The 18,257-nt window shown below is 41.6% G+C and overlaps 1 protein-coding gene across 2 annotated transcripts in view; it reads left to right on the top strand.

Moving 5' to 3' along the window:
- The window catches only part of acaca (acetyl-CoA carboxylase alpha), a 320,877-nt gene that overhangs the window by 193,040 nt on the left and 109,580 nt on the right, over positions 1 to 18,257 (top strand). For both annotated transcript variants that reach the window (XM_068010389.1, XM_068010388.1), the window contains 4 exons: positions 7,513 to 7,782; positions 9,763 to 9,860; positions 11,860 to 11,980; positions 13,155 to 13,265. In XM_068010389.1, coding sequence (XP_067866490.1) covers positions 7,513 to 7,782; positions 9,763 to 9,860; positions 11,860 to 11,980; positions 13,155 to 13,265 — 600 coding nt within the window. The remainder of the gene's footprint in view (positions 1 to 7,512; positions 7,783 to 9,762; positions 9,861 to 11,859; positions 11,981 to 13,154; positions 13,266 to 18,257) is intronic.

Here is an 18,257-nt window from a genome sequence, read left to right as displayed (position 1 = left end):
TGGCTTCACTGCCACAGCTTCTCTGTGGCAATTAAACTGTAGGTAGCCCTTCTTTCTGTGGCTCCTTCCAGGCTGCTACTTGGGTCAGTGCAACATTAACTGTCAGAGCCTGCATCTGGCAGGTGACGGACACTCTATTTCATAGAGCAGTCAAGTTAATTTACTTCAGCTTCAGGCCCCAGGCAGCAGAGCCAGGGACTCCAATGGCAGTTCTGATGAAGGGTCACTGACCTGAAACGTTAACTCTGCTTCTGTCTCCACAGATGCTACCAGACTTGCTGAGTATTCCCAGTATTTCTTGTTTGTGTTTCAGATTTCCAGCATCTGCAGTATTTTTGCTTTTATTTTACTGCTATGGGATTGCTGGATTCCCCAGGTTGCAGCCTGCTATGGTGGCACCATGTGACAAACAAGGAGCCACTGACACTTATGAATGGGAAGGGGTTCCATTCCCAGTATGTCTTCTCTTCTGCTGTGTCTACACTCGTCATTGCAAGGGGCATCAGAGGGCAGATTCTGTAGCACATCCTCAATTGACTGATCCACTGCAGTGGCAGCACCTCAACCTCTTTGGATTCTAGCAAGACTTTGCCAGGAATCCTCACTTGTGTGCAGAACTCCAAAACCTACTGGTAGTCTATTCTCTGACTTACTGTAATGTTTATAAAGAACAAATCATGAGACAAGTGCCCCGTGTATTTCAAAGCAAACATTTCTTTTATTGTAAGCTAAAGAGGTGGAAGTTTGCATGTGTGAGTTTAAGGATGTCAGCAATTATGATGCGAGAGGTGAAGTGAGGTGTGTAAGTGTCTTAGGATGTTAAGAGTGGAGGTATGCATTTTGAGTGCTGTTTTAAGAGGAAGAGTGTGCTGGTGATTAGGCAGGAAAGGGAGAATGTGGTGATATCCTATCTTTGCTTGCCTGTGTGAAGTGTTTTCACTTCATTTCTGCACTGTTGATCAGTGCTGGATGTGAGAGAGTTGGGAGCCAGTGCCAGCTCCCTGCAGGCGGTACGACTGATCTTGGTGCCATGCTTAGTGAAAGAAGATACCTAGAACTGTGAGCTGCCAATCTCGTATCTCTTGAAGAAGGGCTTGGAGGTCTTCTTCAGCGAAGTTGGTTGTGCTGCTTCTCCCTGCTGTCTTAGTGTGTTACCCAGTTGGCATCTAAGTGGCCATGAAGCTGCCGATCTGAACAGATGCAGTGGGTGAGAAATGGTATCAAGTGATTTTGTGGAAATTTCTAGTAAAACCACTTGTCGGCTGCTTACCTTGCTGTCGGACAGTGGTTTGCTTCTGCTAGGGGGCTGCAGAGTGCATTTAAAGAATTATGCTGCTGTTGTACGTTGGTTTCCAGGGAGTGGAGGTGTCGGCAGATTAAGCAGTTTCTACATTCTAAGTTAGACCAGAGCTGCACCAAGAATATTTAAATTAACTTACCCCAGGAAACTTGTGTGTAACTCCCTCTGATGGTGAATGGCATAACTGACATTGAAGAAACTCTGGGCCCATGTCAACATTTAGTAGAGGAAATAGATGATTGATGGGAAGTTGTATAATAGGAACACAACTGGCACATAGAATTAAAACTACTGCTCGACTGAAGCATAGCCCTAACTTGGATTGGTTGGGCCAAACAGCCTGTTTGAAATTTCTGTGTAATTCTAATTATATGAACCAGGATAGGATTCTAAGCTACGTTCAGTGCACCTTGACAGCTATTTACACCGAATACCTGAGGTTGATTTTAATCTACCACCCCCCACCCCCGGGCACTCCCTGCACCATCATGGGACTGAAGGAATTAAAGTCAATGGAAAGTAAAAATCAAATGGAGTGCAAAACGGGTGGCTGATCTTATTTTGTAAGTTTCTCAAATGACCTGCTTTGTGTTGACGTGAAATAGTTACAGTTTCACATCAACACAAACTTGTGTGACTGGGAAAATTGCCCTTTTCAGAGTTCAGCAAGTGATGCAAGAGCTCTCTGTCAGGAGTACAATGTCACAAAATGGTTCCTTATTGAGTTAATAATACCAGGAACCCGAAATCCCACTTTTAATGAAAAAATGTGATCTAATGTTGCCTTCAATGACCCACTAACAAATTTGCACTTTGAGAAATCAAGTATTCTAAAGCTGTGCATTTGTTAGTGGACCTTTTAATTACCGAGAAAGATGGGTATTTGCCTGCTTTTTTTCCATTATAAAAGGAATGTTAGGCCTTGAGCGTTTAATCCTGGCTAATTCTAAAGCATGGTGTTAAAACTGCAGCAGATTGTTTCTCATTGCTTTGTGCAATCTGTTACTGTTGCATAATTTGTGTGCTGGTGCTTAACAAAGCTTTTACTTTTAGCACAGTGGATAGCATAGGGAGGAGGTAAGTTTTTAATGCTGTAATAAAAATGGAAAATGCTGGAAATACTCTGCCCGTCTGGCAGCATCTGTGGAGAGAGAAACAGAATTAACGTTTCAGATCGATGACTTTTCGTCAGAAAGTATACTTGTTGAAACGCCATTGACCTGAAACGTTAACTCTTTCTCTCCACAGATGCTGCCAGGCCTGCTGAATATTTATAGCATTTTCTGTTTTTATTTCAGATTTCCAGCATCTGCAGTACTTTGCTTTTGTGTAAGATTTTTATGTGGGAAACTTTGGAAAGCACAGCCTCTACTTTCTGTACTCTTCCCTGTCGTGGTTTTGACTGTGGAAAGACAGGGCACTACAGAGCCAAATGGCCTCTGTGCCAAGGAAATGCTCAGTTCTTGGGTGCAAAGCAGGGGAAAAAGGGACAGAGAGCCATTGTCATGGCTCTTCAACCACTTTATCTTTGTCTGAAATTTCTGGTGACTTCTGCAAATACAGGCTGAAATTATTTAAACCTGTTCCTAACTAGAACTCAGGCAGAGTGAGCCTATTTGTATGCTGATGATAGTGGTATCAATTGGTTCTGATTAACATTTGTTTTCTTTGGGAGAGATTTGCTTTTTACTGTAAATTACATATTACAGGACAGTGAAGGGGTTTTAAGGATGGAATTCCAGTGAATGGGACTTAGGTGACTGAAGGCATGACTGGCAGTTGCAGCGTGAAGGGAAAGGTTGGTGCACCAGGGGTCAGGGTAAAAGGAACAGAGAGGGCTGGGGAAGTAGTTACAGAGATAGGGAGGGGTGACGCGACAGATGAAGTTAAACCAGAGGTGGTGTTGGGCCTTTGCAACTGCATGGGGCCCTAAGCCTGTCAGGGACCCCAGATTGGGTCCAGTGAAAGGACATCTATGCAATAGTAACAGCTGATCCCTCATCATTTTGTCAACTATTTTTGTATTGCCGATTGTAAAAATGCTTTTACAAGATCATGTATGCAGTTTTCACACCAGATTAAGTCATCAGCATTTAGTATAATTGTCCAGTAAAATGTATAGGCCCCACCCCTTTGTGCAGGACTCTCGCAAGGCAAATGCTGCTCCTAATTTAAAATGTTACCGCATTAAATGTGTACCCTGAAATTTTTGGTAGATTTGTCAGAGGATGGTTATTGCTGAAAATCTGTTTACTAGTCAAAGGGCACGTCCCATTGAATTGAATGAGAAAGGTAGGAGACGGTTAAGTATTTTGATATCTGACCGTGTATTTTCTAGGTGCGGTTTTCTATTGCTTCCTCTAGATGGCACATCATTCCACTAAAGGTTGAATTACCTGCAGTTTTATTTCCATTTTTTAAAAGGAGCGTTGTGGGGGAGCTTTAACTACAAAGTAGCTACTTCAACCATATTGAAAAACAGAAGAAGTATTTACACATATCCTGTCAGCTGTCTTTGCTTCTTGATTTGAGTAGATGCATTTTTTCTTTTAATTTTCTGAAGTCTTGCACGTGATAAAGCTGCTACTTCGGATCAAAGTATCTCTGGCACAATTACAAGTGTTATTAAGTCCATAAACAATTTTTATTTTTTGTACAAAAAATACAGGAAGACTAGTTTTTTAACTTGCATTTTTTTAAACTTAATTATTTTAATTTTTTTTTAGGGTTTTGCTGCAAAAATTACTAAAGAGAAACTCTAGTTAAAACCTGGGACCAGGGAGTTTACAAGCAACTAGTTGCTGTGTTCCCCAATAATAATTCCTATTTTTAAGTTTTAATGAAAGATGTTCTACTTACTGAATATCTTGTTTTGATTGCAGTCCATTTGAGAACATTTTTATTCCTCCTTTTTCCTTCAGTTATTGTCCCTTCCCTCCTCTCCTGAAGGCCCTAACTTCTTCCTGAGAATTGGTCACCCTCCAGTACCTCATCCAAGTAGGCATCCTTTGCATATGATTTTAGATGGGCTTTGTCAACAGGCAATCCAACTCTGGAGGGTATAACAACAACTTGCATTTATATAACACCTTTTAATGTAGCAAAACGTCCCAGGGCGCTTAACAAGAGCAATATCAATAAAAATGTTGACATGAGCCACAGAAGATGTTTTTCAATGACAATTAAAATTTGTTTATCGATTTAGTAACACAATTTTTAACTGTGCCTGAAATACTTTGATCCTAAGTGGCAGCTTTTTAACACTTGCAAGTCTTCAGAACAGAAGCTAAAAGTTTGGTCAAAGAGGTAGGTTTTGAGGAGCATCTAAAAGGAGGAGACAGAGGTAGAGAGGCAGAGAAATTTAGGAAGGTAATTCCAGAGCTTGGGGCCAAGGCAGATGAAAGCACAGCCACCAAGTCAGGAGTGTGATGGAATACTCTTCACTCGCCTGGATGATTACAGCCCCAACAGCAGTCGAGAAGCTTGACACCATCCAAGACAAAGCAACCCGCTATATCAGCACCCCATCCACCACCTTAAACATTCACTCCCTCCACCATCTGCAAGATGCACTGCAGCAACTCACCAAGGCTCCTTCAACAACGCCTTCCAAACCCCCAACCTCTACCACCTAGAAGAGCAAGGGCAGCAGATGAATGTGAACACCACCGCCTGCAAGTTCCCCTCTAAGACGCACATCACCCTGTCTTGAAACTATATCGCCGTTCCTTCACTGTTGCTGGGTCAAAATCTTGGACCTCCCTCCCTACAGCACTATGGGGGTACCTACACCACATGAACTGCAGCGATTCAAGAAGGTGCTCACCACCACCTTCTCGAGGGCAATTAGCGATAGGCAATGAATGCTGGCTTTGCCAGCGACACTCTCATCCCAAGAATGAATAAAAGAAAGTGGAACGATTAAAATCAGGGAATGCACAAGATGCCAGAATTGGAAGGGTGCAGAGATCTTGAAGGCTTGTAAGGCTGGAAGAGGTTACAAAAATAGGAAGGACCAAGGCCATGGAGGGATTTGAAAATAAGAATGATGATTTTAAAATTGAGGTATCGTCATTCTGGGAGCCAGTGTAGGTCGGCAAGTATAGGGATGATGGGTGAACAGGACTTGGGAACATAGAAACAGGAGTAGGCCTTTTAGTTCCTCGAGAATGTTCTGTCATACAGTGAAATTGTGGCTGATTTGCAACCTATTTCCTTTACCCCATATTCCTTAATACCTCTGATTAACAAAATCTATCAATCTCAATTTTAAATTTGACAATTAATCTAGTATCAATTACCATTTGCAGAAGAGAATTTCAAACTTCTACCACCCTTTGCATGTAGAAGTGTTTCCTAATTTCACTCCTGACAGGTGTGGTGAGAGTTGAAACACAGGTAGCAGAATTTTAGTTATTTCACAAGTTTATGCCAGGTGGTAGATGGAAGGCCAGCCGGAAGAACATTGTAATAGTGAAGCCTAGAGGTAACAAAGGAATGCATGAAGGTTTCAGCAACAGATGAGCAGAAACAGAGTCAGGCAATGCTACAGAGGTGGATGGAGGCAGTCTTGGTGGTGGAGCAGATATGTGGTCGGAAGTTCATCTTTGGGTCAAGCATAACACCAGGGTTGTGAACAGTCTGGCTCAGCTTCAGACAGTTGTCAGGGAGAGGGATGATAACAGTGGTCAGGGTACAGAGTTTCTGGCCTGGACCAAAGACAATGGCTTCTGTCATCCCAACGTTTAGTTGAGGAAACTTCTCATCCAAAACTGGATGTTGGACAAGCAGTGTAACGAATCCAATATAGTGGAGGAATCAAAAGAGATGGTGGTGAGATAGAACTGAGTGTTGTCAGCGTTCACATAGAACCTGTTTTGTTTTTGGATGATGTTACAGTGGTTCAGTGTGTAGATGAGGAATAGAAGGGGGCCAAGGATACATTGTTGGGGAACTTGAGGTAAAAGAGCAAGAGTGGGAAGAGAAGTCATTGCAGATGATTCTCTGGCTAAGATTTGATAATTAAGATTGGAACCAGGCAAGGGCAGTTCCTCCCAGCTGGACAACTGAGGGAGAGGCATTTGGAGGAGGACGATGTGGTCAAAGGCTGCAGATAGGACAGTCGAGTCCAGTCCCATCATTAGCTATTTCCTGCACACAGTTGTTTCAGCAGTAGCCAGTGAATCGTAATCAGGCACGCGGACCTTGGCCAATTTTACCCTCCTCAACCCAGAGGTGCTGGGGGGGGGGGGGGGGGGGCAATTGTTGTATCCCTGCCATCAGCTAACATCAGTTAATTAAGCACAAATTAGAGATCAAACCTGGTTCTTCCTGATCGTATGGGCTAGCAGGTCAGTGCCAGCAGCTGAGACATTTTATAGATTTACCATCGATGTCCACGCTTAGGCATTTTGGCAACTGTTGTCCATTTTGTACTACTAGCCTCTGGGTGGGAATCTTATTGGAATATGGAGATCAGTGTCACTGATCTTGTAAATGTAATGTATGGTCCTGGGGATGGGTCTTTTGTTCTCACTCTTTTCCCCCTGCCTGTCCCGTCTTTTCCACCCCGTTCAAGTTCTCTCGGTCACTGACCATAACTGATGTATAAGTGAGCAGATTACCTCCCTGGAGGCTTCCGCGTCATATTTTAGATTTGAGATCAAAGTGTCAAGGGCATTCATAGTTTTAGTTTTGGAGACTTTTTTTTAAAATCTGCTGGGCCAACAGAAACCCAAGTGTCAGCTTTGCTCTTTTGGTCGTAGTTATGTCTCTGAGTCAGAAAGTTATAGATTCAAACACCCTCCACAGACCAAGAGGACAGTGCAATAGTGATGGAACATTGCCAGTTATTGGATGAGATGTAAAATGTACGTCCCATCTGCCTGATAAGATGGATGTACAAGATCACATGACGCTACTTGAACAGAGAATTCTCCTGGCATATTGGTCAACGTTCCTTCCTTAGCATCAACCACCACCCCACCAGAAAGTTAATAACTGGTCATTTATCTTATTTGCTTATCTTATCTTGGTGCCATGATTTGCCTACCTAACTGTGCAAAGCAATTCATGTGAAAAGGTGGTGAGGCACTATATATAAGCAAGTTTGTTCTTTCTTTCGGTAAATTCTAATATTATTGGTTTTCATGATGTTCAGAACATTCAATATTTCCCCTTGCTAACTTGGTTTGATTGGGATTTTTTTCCAGATTGGTATGGTGGCCTGGAAGATGCATCTAAAGTCACCAGAATGTCCAGATGGCCGTGACATCATTGTCATAAGCAATGACATCACTCACAAGATTGGGTCCTTTGGGCCCCAGGAGGACCTCTTGTTCCTGAGAGCCTCAGAACTTGCCAGAACCAAAGGCATCCCACGCATTTACATAGCAGCAAACAGTGGAGCAAGGATTGGATTGGCAGAAGAAATTCGACACATGTTCCATGTGGCCTGGGAAGACCCTGCTGATCCATATAAGGTAAACACTGGTTTAGAATGGACAATTATGGGTATTTGCTGATAATTACGGTTTCAGTTGGCCCACCTTAATCACGGTGACCAAATAAATGAATTTCTTACAAGCCAGCAGCTTCAATAAATTGAATCCTTGCTAAAGTAAACCCACTGTACAGTCAGTGGGTTCTTCTCAGTTCTGTGCATAGCCCTGTTTTATGTATTCACTGCTGCTGTCTGGATCAGATATTGAGTTTTTTAAAGAATCATTTAAAAGGCCTTGTTGGGACTAAGCGAAGTTGGGGAGTGCTGCTTTAAAGCTTCAACAAGGCTGAAAGTCAAATCTGCTCACCACCACCTATGTCAAACTGTTTGTCTTACCTTTGCATTAGTGTAGGCCTTCAATCTAAGTGGCTGCTTAAGCAGAATCTGTGGAACTGCCCCAACATTTCTACATCACTTAAAACCTGAGTGCTACATTACTAAACCCTGCAAAATCTAACTCTCAACCCATATGAGTAACTCTTTGTGATACTTAAGAACTGATGGGTTTAAAAATCTATGTGGGATAATGGGTCAGTGGCTGTTATATTTCATGGGATAATGAATTTCATTCCAGTTCTTGTAACTGTGGTACCTGGGTTTGAATATGGCCTGGACTAATGGATTAAAAATCTCCTTTCTGTCCACTGTAAAGGCCTCATGTGAAATTAGTTTGGATAGTTTCAACCTAGTACCCATTGAATGGAGGTCTATGTCAGAAAATCTTGCATAATATTACATTTCGTGGCAACGTCACATGGAGGCCATAAGCATAACTGATGTAAGAACCAGAAATAAATCTGTGATGCACCTAGTGCTACATCGGATCCACACTATTAGAGCTGGGAGTAATCAATGTGATATAAGATACCAAGAAAAATTCCAATATTCCGGCACAAATTTCACTTGCTTTGAACATAAAACTTATTAAAATTAAAAAAAAACAGACCATGCATCCAAGATCCTGAAAATATATTCTGTGCACTTGTGTGCAAGACAACTCCAAATTCCATCCAAATCACCACCTCCTTCCACTGACCCCCCATAATAATAATCCATAGCCATTGTGTAAAATGAGAGTTTATAGTACAATGTTTCCATTCACCAAAATTTTCACCTTCACATCTGATGCCACAATACATTTTCCCTGTTCTTTTCACCCAATACATTCCTGTTGACTGTAATATTTAAAAGAAAGCTCCCCCTCCTGACTTAAGTCCTGGTGCACACTGTTGATTTTAAATCTCCGCTTCCTGTATCTATCCTGCTGAGCTGTCTGATTGTAAATCAGAAGTGGGAGCTTGGACTGGACTCCGGAGGGAAAGTTGCCATTTAAATATATCACTTTGCTGCAAGAAAGAACAGTGAGGAGCTGCAGTTGATAGGAATGCTGCTGGGTCAATATGTTTAAGATATACCCTTCCTCCACTTTTAACCCTTATGGATATATACAGTAGATGCTGACGCTCAGTGCCTCCCACATGATGACTGGTTACTTTTACATTTCTAAACAGCTATGATTTATTTCAAAAGTCTTTATGAATTCTCTCTCATTTCTGTTTGACATTTTATTGGGATAGTTTCCTGGGATAGCTGACTGGATGTTTATATGAAGGTTGTAAGACCGCCCACCCCCCCCCCCCCACACGTCTCTCCACACTATGGTACTACCATTTGAGTAAATATTGACTCTGAAACTATTTCACTGAGCTCCACAAACCTATCTGTCTTTTAACTTGGGCTCTTGCAGTAAATCTTGCATTTAAATATTTCAGAAGCCCAACAGGAACATATTCAACATTAAAATGGAAAAAAAAACAGATGACCAGTCTGTTTCTTTTAAGGAGCAGCTTTGCAGCTAGAGGCTGCTGTACAGTCGTGAATATGGGCTGCAAGAGTTTGGGCTGGGTTAGAACACTCTGTTGACATGTTCAGATGCATTAATTGTCTTGTGCATTTACAGGGTTACAAGTACCTGTACCTCACACCTCAGGACTATAAGAAAGTCAGCGCACTGAACTCTGTGCACTGTGAACATGTTGAGGATGAAGGAGAGTCAAGGTTTGTGAATTTTTTTCCTTTGAACTGTGGAAAAGCATTCAGTATAGTTTAGAAGGTGTCCCTCCAAATGTGGATCCTGTCTGGAGAGAGTATTTTGGGTTATGTAACTCTAGGCTGAAGTACCGTTGTTTGCAGGTCTGTCTTTTAGTGCTGGGAGTAATTTGAGACACTAAATTATGAGTATGACACTGATGGATTGTATCATACTTAGAGTGTTTGCCATATTGTGCTGCTTCCTGGAGCAAATTGGTGCTATTGTGCTAGGTATAACATGGCAATAAGTGTTTAGTCTAGTTGGACCTTGGGGCTATCTGGCCAAACTAGAAATACTGATTGCATGAGTGGTCTCAGTTGTTGGAGGGACCTTTGTAATTCCTTTCAGATAATAGCTGCTTATAAGGGTGCATTTAAGGACCAGTATTCACCAGAAGTAGAATCCGTGATTTGTTGTGGTAGTGAATTTCAACCCAACCCCACCACCACCTCACAATTACTCAGGAAGCCATACTTTACCAAAGCATCATTTTTGCTGCCTTTGGGATTTATAATGCAATGCTTAAGCTGACATTGGTGTAGGAATTTGCAGGATTTGCCACTGAATCTTGTCACTCCACACCCCACAAAATCACTTGCTCAAACAAGTATAATAGACTTCATATTCAAAGTATATGTTGTGATAGAAGTACTGCGTAGACCACATTTGGGGTACTATGCACAGTTCTGGTCTCCATATTACAGAAAGGCATAGGAAAGGGTGCAACAAATATTTACAAGGACGATATCAGAACTGAAAGATTCTAAGTATCTGGAAAGACTATATTTTTGGGGCTCTTCCCTCTAGAAAAGAGACCTAGTTAGAGATCTTTAAAATTATGAAGGTATTTGAGAGGGTAGATGTAGGCAAGATGTTTCCACTCTTGAGGAATCCAAAACAAGGGGTGATAAATATAAGACAGTCACTAATGAATCCAATAAGAAGTTAAGGGGAAACGTCTTTAAGCAACTTTGAGTTAGAATTTGGAGCTCGCTACCAAATAGAGTAGTGAGGTATTAGCATAGATGGCTTTAAGGGAAGCTGGATAAGTACATGAGGGAGAAAAGAATATCAGGATATTATAATAGGATGAGGTGAAGTAAGGTGGGAGGAGGCTCGTGAAAAGCTTAAATACCGAAAAGGACCTGTTGAGTTAAATGGTCTGTTTCTAGGCTGTAACTTCTATGTAAAGTATAAATATGGACTTGACTTTTTTTCCTCAGTAATTATCCATGTTTAATGTACAGTGATGTCTTCTCAACTGTGCTGGATTCTACATTGACCAGCTTCAGCTTCTAAGCTGTTACACTGTTTGTCTCCCCTCCAGGAGGATTCTCCGCAATCTGAGTTATGAAGTGTGTGGGGCAGAAATCTGTATTGGGGAGGATACTCCTTCTGGCAGTGTTGAAACTTGCTGCCTGGTGCATTCATTGAAGGATACCACTGATGGAGACTTCAGTGGAAGATATTTTGATGGGAGGGAAATATTTTAGTAGGTGACAGCTAACTAATTTTATTTTTGAACATCGGAGCATATGTGTTATCAGTGGAGCAAAGGCTGGAGTAGAAAGATTTTTTAATAAAGATCCCTGTCCTCTCTGTCTTGCATGAGGATCTGTAATAGGGATCAACTCAGTGACTGTGATGGCTGATGTCTTTCGTGAACGAACAGCCTGCTGCTGCTCACTGTCTTGCATGAGGAATGCTCACTTGGGTGAGGTACTGGAGGGATGCTGGTGTCCATGGAACTGTTCCTCAGTATCTTCAGTAGAGGAGGGAATAAAGATTGAGAAAAGCAGAAAATAAAGCCCATTATGATACGTGCTGGGCTGCTTCATTATTTGAGTTAGATGCTTACTAAAAGGTCCCTTATAAGGTACCATGCCATGTTTAAATTTGGCTTGATTCAGTTTGGATTTGTTTCCTTGTTCTTTTAATGTGACTTGATGGCTTCTTGGTTCACAGGTACAAAATAACAGATATCATTGGTAAAGAGGAGGGTCTGGGAGTTGAGAATCTCCGAGGATCGGGAATGATAGCAGGAGAATCATCCTTGGCTTATGATGAAATTATCACCATGAATTTGGTATGGCCTAGAGCTTTTTAAAAAGTCTTAAATAACGCAGTTGTGTACTTTGTACTTCGGTATCAGCTTTGGCTCAGTGGTAGCATTCTCGTCTGAATCAGAAGGTAGAGGATTTAAGTCCCGCTCTTAGACTTGAATACAAACCCGCAACCTCTACCAACTAGAAGGACAAGGGCAGCAAATGCATGGGCACAACACCACCTACAAGTTCCCCTCCAAGTCACACACTCCTGACCTGGAACTATATCGCCGTTCCTTCACTGTCGCTGGGTCAAAATCCTGGAACTCCCTTCCTAACAGCACTGTGGGTGTACCTACCTTACATGGACTGCAGCGGTTCAAGAAGGCAGCTCCCTACCACCTTCTCATGGGCAATTAGGGATGGGCAATAAATGCTGGCCTAGCTAGCGACGCCAACCCCCATGAATGAATTTTTAAAAAATCTAGTCTGATACTTCGATGCAGTACAGAGAGAATGTTGCTATGTTGGAGGCGCTGACGTTTGGATGGAACATTAAACTGAGGCCCCTCAGGTGGATATAAAAGATCCCGTGGCACTATTCGAAGTAGAGGAGTTGCCCCGGTGTCAGTTACTAAAGAAACAGATTATCTAGTCGTGATCTTATTGCTGTTGTGGGACCTTGCTGGGATCAAATTGACTGCTATGTTTCATACATTACCCCAGCCTCTACACTTCAAAAGTACTTCATTCACTGTAAAGTGCTTTGGGACTTCCTGAGGTTGTGGGAGACTTGATATAAATACAAGTCCTTTCTTTCTGCTCCCATCTAATGGCTTGGTTGAGGACCTAGCCAATCGATGCATTGTAAAATAGTCCCTACAACCAAAATAAAAATTACAAGGCTTCTATTTGCACTGACAGAAAGTACATTTTTGGAAACCGCTGGGGCACGGTGCATGATAATGGGTGGAAAATCACATGGTATACGACTGCTGCCATGTGTGTGTGTGTGTCTTCCTGCAATCAAAAGTTATCCCTAACATTTACACATGTATACTCAGTACATCAGGGTTTTTTTTACCTCATTTGATTTGAATTTTTTGGAAAAAAATTTTGATTTATTTGAACAATGTGTGAACTGTTGACCCAATTTAATTAGGAAAATCTTTGGCTGGAAGAGGAACTGTTATCTGATGTAGTGTCTTATTGCAGGTCACGTGCCGTGCAATTGGTATTGGTGCATATCTTGTAAGACTGGGACAGAGAACCATCCAAGTGGAAAACTCGCACATCATTTTGACCGGGGCTGGAGCCTTGAACAAGGTAAAAGCAAGCTTTTGCATTGGTAAAACTCTGTAGTTGACAGTGCTTGCCAAGATAACATATTCTCCAGCTGTCATCACTGTATCTATCAGCTAAAGTCCAAATTGTATTGACTTTACAAAATATGCAATTGTATTTTTATTTAGACATCCAGGATGTTTGAATTATTTATAAAGCACTGGTATTTTTGAGTGACAGTTGTTTTTAGTGCCATTCTTAATGAAATTGTCCCCTAATAATCTCTAAGGAAGGTTGTGCAGCAATACAATAAAAGTAGCATAATGGGATTGTGCACCGTGTAAACTGATCTAATGTTGCCAAAAGCAGAATTCATCAAATTACAGGAAAATGGAATATGAGTTGTATAGCAGGACACCATCCACATGTTGGAAAATGCGAGAACAAATATACCCGCTAGTATAATAACTGTTGCATTAGAATGGAATTTTACATGATTCCACATATATAAATTAACAAAATAAGTTGGTGTTTAAATCCAGTTAAAAGTTGAAGTGCTTGTACTCCATCCAACACCCTGTTCTTTTTTTGGTGCTCCCTATTATAAATTATTCCCCGATTGCGAAGCCAAACAGCCAGCTGCCAGGTCAACCTAGTGGGTAAAGGAGTCAGGGCCAAAAGAGTTGAAATCTCCCTGGCCTCACATTGTCAAGGTCGGGACAGTTTGCTGTCCGCCCCATACCCTGATTGCTGGCCTGAGTTAAAATGAGGCCGATAGTAAGTGTTCATGGCCTCCGGTAACATCCATTATTGTACCAATATCAAGGGAAATGATGATATTAAGGACCAGTGCTTTCTCTGTAGATCTTTTCCACCCACTTGTATCAGGGAGGAAGACTTCATGCAGGTAATATCCATGTTGTGCTAAAGAAACTGTCACTTATTAGGGAAACAACATTTGCTTTATTGGTATATTTGGTGGCATTTCAGTTCTAAGTAATATAAGGACATTAGAGTTGTAGTCAGGTGAAAAACAAAATTTAATATAAAATTTAGGTTGTCGGAAATGAACTGGTAATTTTTTTGTGCTGAAATAGCAAGAAGGGTTAATAGAATACCTGACTTAAATGGAGACACACATTTAACTCGCACAATGATATTATGACTGCCAACTGATTACTTTCAAAATGACCATTTCTAGCATTGCGCAAGAAATTGCCCACAGAGATGAAAAGGATTAATATTTGTACTTTGGTGCATTTTTATTTTACCTTCAAAATGAAGGGTGAATTTTAGAAACACACTTTTGGATGGCTTTCCTGGGATTTCCCTTTGAAGGATCTTGGTGATAACTCCACGTGTTGTCATGGTGTTTTCCCTTTACAAACCCTAAGGTGTTGAGACCAATCAAAGAAAACCTCTTAATTTGAGCATTTAATCATATAACATATTACTTCAAGTAAAATCAGAATGTAACTTATGTTAGAATGTACCTTTTGGCATCTCAGAAAGTGCCTAAAGATATGATGCTAAACATTCATAATCTCCTAGCTACATTAAGATTATGCTGAACGTGTGGATTAGCTACGAGTATCTGTCTGACTCATGTTTTCGGGCCAAAACATGGTGCTGTGCGATCAGCACACACCCAGGACGAGAGGCCCAAAGATAGATTTGATATGGCCATCAGGCCTCGTCAGCATGCTTTGCAGTGGCCCTTGTGTAAGTGCAGGGTGCATGGGGGTTGGAACGGGCTGCAGGGGAGGGGGATCATGACTGCTGTGGAACACTCCTGCTCCTTTTGCAAAACAAAAAAATCCACCAACCTTTCATTGGTGGCCGCTGGAGCCACAGAAGAATCATGAGTGGGTCAGGCCTAACTCCAGTTCCGATCACCATAGAAAAATTACACAGAGAAGGAGGCCATTTAGCCCATCGTGTCTGCACTAGCCCAAAATGCTAGCTGCCCAATCTAAACCCACCTTCCAGCGCCTGGTCTGTAGCATTCAGGTGCATGTGCAGGTACCTTTTTAAATGAATTGAGAGTCTCTGCCTCCACTACCGTTCCTGGCAGTGAATTCCAGACACCTGTCACCCTCTGGGTAAAAAAGTTTTCCCTTATGTCCCCTCTAATCCTTCTACCAATCAGTTTAAATCTGTGCCCCCTGGTAATTGACCTCTCCACTAGGAGAAACAGGTCCTTCCTGTCTGGGACCCTCATAATTTTGTACACCTCAATTAAGTCACCCCTCAGCCTCCTCTGTTCTAAGGAAAACAACCCTAGTGGATTCAATCTTTCCTCATAGCTGCAACTTTCAAGCCCTGGCAACATTATTGTAAATCTCCTCTGTACTCTCTCCGGAGCAATTATGTCCTTCCTGTAATGTGGTGACAAGAACTGTACGCAAATCTGGGCACAGATTTAAGGTAATTGGTACAAGGATTAGAGGGGACATAAGGGAAAACATTTGCAAAAACATCCAGCGACTACTACCCTTTGTTTCCTGTCACTGAGCCAACTTTGGATCCAACCTGCCACATTCTCCTGTATCCCATGGGCTTTCATTTTACTGACTAGTCTGCCATGCGAGACCTTGTCAAATGCCTTACTAAAACCTATGTAGACCACATCCACTGCACTACCCTCATCAATCCTCATTACTTCCTCAAAAAACTCAATCAAGTTAGTAAGACATGACCTTCCCTTAATAAATCTATGCTGACTAACCCTGCTTAATCTGTGCCTTTCTAAGTGGCAGTTTATCCTGTCTCTCAGAATTGATTCTAATAATTTACCCACCACCGGGGTCTGGCCTATAATTATTTGGCCTATCCCTTTTTAAACAATGGTATAATGTTCACAGACTTCCAGTCCTTTGGCACCTCGCCCGTATCCAGTAAGGCTTTGAAGATGATCCTCAGCGCATCCGCTATTTCCTCCCTGGCTTCCTTTAACAACCTGGGATGCAATCCATCCGGCCTTGGCGATTTATCCACTTTCAAGGATGTCCGACCCTCTATTATTTCCTCTCTCATTATGCTTATCGTATCTAATATTTCACACTCCTTTTTTACTACTATGTCTGCATCATCACTCTCCCTTGCGAAGACTGAGACAAAAAAACTCTTAAGAACCCTGCCCACATCTTCTGCATCAACGCATAAGTTCCCTTGTACATTTCTGATAGGCCTTATCCTTTCCTTAGTTATCCTCTTGCTCTTAATATGCTGATAAAACATCTTGGGGTTTTCCTTGATTTTACCTGCCAGTAATTTTTAATGTGCTCTCTGTTTTTCTAATTTCCTTTTTCACTTCACCCCTGCACTTTCTATACTCCTATAGGCTTTCTAAAGTATAAATTTTTTTGTGATCGTTCTAAGCTTTCTTTTTCTGCTTTAACTTACCCTGTAAGCTTCCAGATAATTAGGGGGCTGTAGATTTGGCAATACCACCCTTTATCTTTGTGGAGACATGCCTACACTGTGCCTGTAGAATCTCGCTTTTGAAGCCTCCCACTGGTTTGCCACTGATTTTCCTTCAAGTAGCTGTATCCAGTCCACATTCGCCAGATCACCTCTCAGTTTTGTAATATTTGCCTTCCCCCAATTTGGAACTTTTACTCCTGTTTTATCTTTGTCCTTTTCCATGATTATGCTAAAACTAACTCTATTATGGTCACTATCTCCAAAATGGTCACCCACCACTACTTCATCCACTTGCCCAGCTTCATTACCGAAGACTAAATCTAGAATTACGCCCCCTCTCGTTGGGCTGCCAAATTCTTTGTTGGAGTTCTTCAACAGGTATAAATTTGGTGTAATTTGATAACTAGGGGCCTGAGGTGCTTAAAATAAAACTGCACAAGTTTAGCAGTAGGACTGACGCCTGCAATTCTGAAATTAATTCAGTTTTTTTTTTGTTTTTACTTTCCACCCACTTTCCCCCCCCCCCCCCCCCCCACCAGTTTACAAGTCCTATTATGATTACTGATTGTTTTTTAGCTGAGAAGAATATAATCATAAATGTGCTTTCTTGACTGAAATACACAGGACAATTATATCCTATTAGATTCTGTAAAATTGAATAATAAAACTAGTGCTTTTTCTGTTGGCTGGATAGATTGGGTGAGTTGTGACCCTGATCTACTCAGAAACCAGCATTTGTACTACTGTTGTGACGTTTTATGCAAAATTGTGGTACTTGGGTAGCAAATCAGAGTAAATGTGGCCAGTGCTGAGATTTCAGCGATTTTTTTTTTTTGTTGCTTAAGGTGCCATTCCAGATCACTTCTATTAATAGAACAGCAACATTATAGCGAAAAGATTGGTGAAAATAAGAGGCTACTGTTCCATAACTCGCTTATTCAAGATTGGGCATTTCAGTGGAGGAAGGCTTTGCTCACTTCCCACTACTATGAGTTGGATCCTTGACATACTGGCAAGGCCTAAAAATTTCTTTCAAATTATCTCTTGTAAAATTTTGGTTCACAGTCTTTTCTGGTGCTTGTACATTTTCTACAGGTAGGCAACTGATTCCCCCTCCCCCCCCCCCCCACCCCCCCTCCACTGACTGCAAGCTAACCTGACTGCCCTGACGATGCACTAATCAGAGATTCAAACCATGTTGTAGAGAACAGGTGTGTAGGCGCTATAAGAAAATTGTTAACGCGGTCTGCAATTTTGAGTTCAGTAGCCATTGCTGTTATCATGCCCTATCAAAGGAGTGGCTGTATTGCTTATCGTACGCAGCAATAACTGCTAGGAGCTTTCTGATAGAGGATGACTGAGAAGGAAGGACAACTGAGAGAAAGGACAAAAAAGATACAGAAAAATGGAAATAGTTCCGCAGTTTTCAAGTTTAGAGGAATCCATGGGTAGGAAATTGAGGGGGTCGGGTGTGCAAGAGTGAGTGAGCTCAATTAAATTGCCATCATTTCATCAGGAGGGAGTGAAGACACTAAGACTTAATTTTCTTTTTTTAAAAAAAGAAAGCTTTCTTATATCATTTTAGAAAACTATAATGCACTTGGTGAG

Source organism: Heterodontus francisci, chromosome 30 (assembly GCF_036365525.1).
Source record: "Heterodontus francisci isolate sHetFra1 chromosome 30, sHetFra1.hap1, whole genome shotgun sequence".
Taxonomy (NCBI): domain Eukaryota; kingdom Metazoa; phylum Chordata; class Chondrichthyes; order Heterodontiformes; family Heterodontidae; genus Heterodontus; species Heterodontus francisci.
Note: the sequence above shows the minus strand (reverse complement) of the source record. Positions and strands in the feature narration are given on the sequence as shown.